General features: G+C 58.6%; 1 protein-coding gene across 1 annotated transcript; it reads right to left on the bottom strand.

The window, feature by feature from the left end:
- Positions 1–459: 459 nt before the first annotated feature.
- Positions 460–5,015, bottom strand: C27H11orf52 (chromosome 27 C11orf52 homolog). Its single transcript, XM_058041430.1, has 4 exons — positions 4,939–5,015; positions 1,997–2,037; positions 911–957; positions 460–708 (listed from the first exon to the last, which is right to left on the bottom strand). Exons 1-4 carry the CDS (start codon positions 4,968–4,970, stop codon positions 460–462), a joined length of 369 nt encoding a protein of 122 aa, XP_057897413.1. The 5' UTR covers positions 4,971–5,015.
- Positions 5,016–5,312: the final 297 nt, after the last annotated feature.

Below are 5,312 nucleotides of genomic sequence, written 5' to 3'. Positions count from 1 at the left end.
TGGGGTGAGCTCCTTTTCCTGCTGGAGGAGGAGTCCATGAGGTGAGCTCCTTTCCCTGCTGGACAATGAGTCCATGATTTGAGCTCCTTTCCCTGCTGGAGGATGAGTCCATGGTTTGAGCTCCTTTCCCTGCTGGAGGAGGAGTCCATGGTTTGAGCTCCTTTCCCTGTTGAAGGAGGAGTCCATGGTTTGAGCTCCTTTCCCTGCTGGAGGATGAGTCCATGATTTGAGCTCCTTTCCCTGCTGGAGGATGAGTCCATGAGGTGAGCTCCTTTCCCTGCTGAAGGAGGAGTCCATGGTTTGAGCTCCTTTCCCTGCTGGACAATGAGTCCATGTTTTGAGCTCCTTTCCCTGCTGGACAATGAGTCCATGGTTTGAGCTCCTTTCCCTGCTGGAGGAGGAGTCCATGGTTTGAGCTCCTTTCCCTGCTGGAGGAGCAGGACGAGGCCCTGGTTTCTCTCAGACCAAGGTCCCGTTTTTGCTGTCGTACTTGAGCCTGGCCCTGGGGAAGTTGAGGGTGGCGTACTCGGTGGGCTGGTGCTGCTGCAGGCTCCTCACCTGGGCGGCTGAGCGCGGCTGGGACCTGCACAACACCTGGATGTCGGCGTAGTGGATGCTCTCCTCCTGCTGGACTCCCCTCCTGCTCACCGTGGCATACACGGGCACGTCTGGGACATCCTCATACGTGGGCACTGCTGATGGGACAGCCTGGGCACAAAAGGATAAAACCAGGTAAGTCTTCCCCAAATTGATCTGAGACTTACAAAGCAGTGTGCCCAGGTTAGAGAATGCAGAGCAGGAGAGGATTCTTGGCTCTGGATCCTGCCCCGTGTGCCCCCAGCCCAGGGCAGCTCTGTCTCCTCAACCCACCCTTAGGAAAACCCTCTGGAAGTTCATTATTTAAATTTACCTTGCTGCCAGGCTGCTGCTGCTGCGCCTCCTGCCTCACATTAGCTCCTGCAAAAGAAACACCAGTTTAGGGGTCAGCTTGGACCGGTTTGTTGTTCCACCCTGGGGAGCAGCAGTGCTGGGTGGGCTCTCCCCTGGGCACAAATCAGATTTCCATCTCCTCTGACTCCCTCAGCCCTGAGGCTGCCCAAGGAGAAAGCCTGGGCTTGTTTCTTTGGGGAAAATGAGGTTTCCCAGCATGGCAGAGCTCTTGGCAGAAGGCACAGACCCAGCACAGAGAGTTCCTTGTCAGGCTCTCAGAGGAGTCAGAGCCACTTTTAACTTTGTCATTTCCTCTCTGCCTGGCAAACACGTTCTGCCCAGCACGGTCCAAAGGCCACGGGACACAGCTTGAGGAATGCCCCTGATTGTGGCAGGGCTGTCAGACAGATGTTTGCAGCTCCTGCAGGAGGGGTTTGCAGCCCCTGCCCTGCTGGAGAGCTCCTGGGTGTGCTTTGAGGAGGGATTTGGTTGTTCTAAAGGCACTGCTTGTCACAGATATATTTTCTGAAAAATCCTTTCCTTAAGATTTTTCCTCCTGAGAAGCTGGGAGGCCTCAGGAACAAAATGTAAAAAATGGTTATCTGCTGCTGTGGAATGCAGCAAATAGATCTGTAATTAGTCTTATGCAGTTATTTCTAATTAATGGCCAATCACAGTCAGCTGGCTCGGACTCTCTGTCCGAGACACAAACCTTTGTTATCATTCTTTCTTTTTCTAATCTTAGCCAGCCTTCTCATTAAATCCTTTCTTCTATTCTTTTAGTATAGTTTTAATACAATATATATGATAAAATAATAAATCAGCCTTCTGAAACATGGAGTCAGATCCTCATCTCCTCCCTCACCCTCAGACCCTGTGAACACGGTCACAGCTGCTGAGTCCCTTCCCTCCCCACATCCCGTGGCACATCACCCTCCTTGCTTTGAGATTTAAGGAAATTCTGCCTCAAACTCCTCCTGAGGAAGGTTAAGTGCAAAACGAGTGTGGAAAGGAGTGTCCCCTCCCCAGGGGCTCTGTCACTGCACACATTGTCACACGTCCCTACCTTGCTTTGCTTTCTTCCTTTTGAAAGGTGAAGGGCACTTCCTGAAATCAGAGAGGCAGAGAGACACATCAGCCCTGCAAATCCCAAACCTCTGCCCCCCAAAGCAGCCCAGACCCCACCTGGGGTACCAGGGAGTGGCACAGAGCCCAGGAGAGCCAGCCAGGAGCCCCAGTGACCCTTCAGGGGAGATGTCCAAAGGGAAGGTGTCCAAAGGGAAGGTGTCCAAAGGGGATGGGATGTGTTTCCTCCTGCTGGGGCACACCCACACCCCCTCAGCCACCCCAGATCTCCCTCCTGCCCCAGCAGCATCCCCAGTAATGGGAGCTCCTCTCCCTGGAGCTTTGCATTTCTGCATTTTCCTCCATTCCTGATCTCAGCTCCGAGGCACGGGCTGCAGGGCACCATCCCAGCTGGCACCAACCCCTCCTTTTGGGGTCACCAACCTCTCCTTTTGGGGACACCAAACCCTTATTTTGGATCACCAGCCCCTCCTTTTGGGGCCAGCTGCCCTGCCAGTGCCTGGATGGGGCTTCAGGGAAGGAATGCAGGCACAGAGCAGCATCCCAGGCAGGGCTGCGCCTGTGCCAGCTCTGCCAGGCAGCACAGCCATGCCCTGGCACTGCAGAGGGAAAACAAACCCCCCGGGAATGCAGGCAGGAATGGGCAGGAATGATTAACCAGGACTGGGCAGGCACGGGCAGCTTTGGCAGGGCAGGGTGGCCGAGGCTCCAGCGCTGCCACAGGGGCACCTCCAGCCCTTCACAGCCAAAATCCAGGGGGTTCTCCCCAAAATTTGGGTTTAACTCACAGCAGCCCCTTTGTGGGGCTCTCCCAGCCTCCTCCTCCTCCTCCTCCCCTGCCTGCAGCGTCCCCTCCTTGCCCAGTTTGTGTGGCAGAGCATTTCCCTTGCTGCCAGCACCCAGACATAGAGCATTTCACCAAACCAGCACCTTTTAGGGCACTTTTCTTCCTGCCAGCACCCAGGTGTGAGGGTTTCACCAGAGCAGCACCTTGTGGGGCATTTCCCTTCCCTTTTTGGGGCAGTTCCCTTCCTGCCAACACCCAGGCAAGGAGGATTTCACCAAGCCAGCTCCTTTTGGGTCCCTGCCCTCCCAGGGGCTGGGCTGCCATTCCGGGCTGTTCCCTCAGTGCAGGAGCACTGCAGGCAGCGTGTGGGCTGCAGCTATTCCTGTCGGCAGGATAATCACAGCCAGGCCTCTCCCCAGGAATGGGGACACGTGTGGCAGGGGAAATGGGAGCGGGGAAACCTCTGCCCTGCTCTCCAACGCTGCTGGAGCTCCCGGCCCGAGGGGATTCTCCGTGGCAGCACCCACAGCCCTGCTCCTGCCCTGTCCCTGTGCCAAGGCCAGGCTGATCCCTGCCCCACACAATCCTGGCGCCCGGATTTGGGCAGCCTGTGCCACCTTAGTGCCGCTTTAAAGGTCAGAAGAGTCCAGACCCGAGGGCACAATTCCTCCACCAATGACTCCCCAGACAGAATCGATTTGCTGGGATCAATTTTCTCTCCAGACCTCAGACTGTGCCCCAGGCATGCCCTGATCAAGCCCTGATGCCCCGGGTGCCTCATTTGAAATGAAAAATGGGAATTTTGGTGGGTGACCACCTTTCCACCTCCCACCTCCAACTCCTGCTCCGAAATCCCAAACTCCTCAAGGCTCAGGGCTTGGAACAACCTCGGCGTCCTCAGCTCCCGAGCCTTCCTCCACTAGGTGATGCTGTGCCTCTTGGAATTATTAAAACCTGGATGAATTTCTTGCACTTTCATCTGAAATTCATGGCTCTTCCCCTGGCAGAGCTGAAGTTATTCCCACTGGGCAGGGAGCGCTGTCCTGTCTCTGCGAGCAGGAGGTGCGGGGCACAGCAGCAGCCAGGGGGATTCAAGCGCCACCTTCCCTCCCTCCCTGCCAGCCACAGCGCCTCAGAAACGTGCCCAGCATCTCCCGAGCAGGAATACAAAGCACTGGGATGCTTTGGGAGGTGGTGGAATCACCAGCTCGGGATGTGTTTAACAAAGCCTGCACACGGCACTTGGTGCTGTAGCTGAGGTGTCAGGGCACAGGTTGGACTCAATGATCTTAGAGGTCTCTTCCAACCTCATTATTCTGGGATTCTGTGAAATCAAACCCGGACAGACGCGGGCAGGGAGAGGGGCTGGGACGGGTGAGGGCAGGACGGGGCGGCTGAACCCCCCTTGTCCCGGGGACCCCTCAAGGGGACCCCTTGTGAGGACCGTGATTTGAGGAGAGTGATTTGAGCACAGCGATTTGGGATTTCCCAGCTCCGTCCCAGCCCCGAGCTGCCGCTCCCGTCCGGGCTCAGATGTGACAAATCCCCCTTGTCCCCTTGTCCCCGTGCCCCGGGCACCTGCACAGCGCTGCTGCCGTGCCCACCTGTCCGTGCCAGGCAGGTGCAGGGCACAGAGCCCTGGGCACCCCAGCACAGGGGCACAGAGCTCTGCCCAGCCCTGCCCAGCCCAGCACAAGGGTGCAAAGCTCCCGAATCCTGCCCGTGCCCGGTTCCCGGTGCCGGTTCCCGGTGCCCAGTTTCAGTGCCCGGTTCCCAGTTCCCAGTGCCAGTGCCCGGTTCCCGGTGCCAGTTCCCGGTTCCCGGTTCCCAGTGTCGTTGCCCGGTTCCCGGTTCCCAGTGCCAGTGCCCGGTGCCGGTTCCCGTTGCCCTGTTCCCGATGCCCGGCGCCGGTTCCCGATGCCCGGTACCGGTAACCGGTTCCCGGTTCCCTGTGCCCGGTTCCCAGCGCCGGTGCCCGGTGCCGGTGCCCGGTGCCGGTGCCCATTCCCGATTCCCGGTGCCCGGTACCCCCTGTGCCCGGTGCCAGTGCCCGGTGCCGGTGTCGGTGCCGGTGCCGGTGCCGGTGCCAGTGCCCGGTGCCGGTTCCCGATCCTCGGTGCCCGCCCCGCACTCACCAGCGCCGGCCGCAGCCGCACAGGTTGCCCATGGCGCTCCCCGCTCGCCGAGCGCTCCCCGGGCAGGCTGAGCTCGCGTTTCCTGGTTCCTGCTCGGGCCCGGCTCCCAGGGAGTGTCCCCAGTGTCGGGTTTCGGAGCTGGCCCCGTGTGCCATCTACCGGAGCGCCGGCGGGACGGGAGCGCTGCCGTGTCCCCGGGCTGGGCCGCCCGACCCGGCTCTGTCCCTGCCCAGGGTGAGCCACGGACCCAGCCGAGCCCTCAACTGCCCCTTTGTTCCATTTATTAACTTTATTCCAGTTTATTCCAGTTTATTCCAGTTTATTCCAGTTTATGAAGTTTATTTCAGTCCACATCTGGTTTGCCATCCAGCTTG

Source organism: Melospiza georgiana, chromosome 27 (genome assembly GCF_028018845.1).
Source record: "Melospiza georgiana isolate bMelGeo1 chromosome 27, bMelGeo1.pri, whole genome shotgun sequence".
In the NCBI taxonomy this organism is placed as follows: Eukaryota; Metazoa; Chordata; class Aves; order Passeriformes; family Passerellidae; genus Melospiza; species Melospiza georgiana.
This window is presented reverse-complemented; position numbering and strand designations above follow the sequence as displayed.

Excerpts from the sequence above, each read along its gene's own strand:
- C27H11orf52 (XM_058041430.1), bottom strand. The coding sequence starts at position 4,970 with ATGGGCAACCTGTGCGGCTGCGGCCGGCGCTG. Across the intron at positions 958-1,996 it reads AAGGAAGAAAGCAAAGCAAG|GAGCTAATGTGAGGCAGGAG; the intron begins GTAGGGACGTGT and ends TTTCTTTTGCAG. Across the intron at positions 709-910 it reads AGCAGCAGCCTGGCAGCAAG|GCTGTCCCATCAGCAGTGCC; the intron begins GTAAATTTAAAT and ends TTTTGTGCCCAG.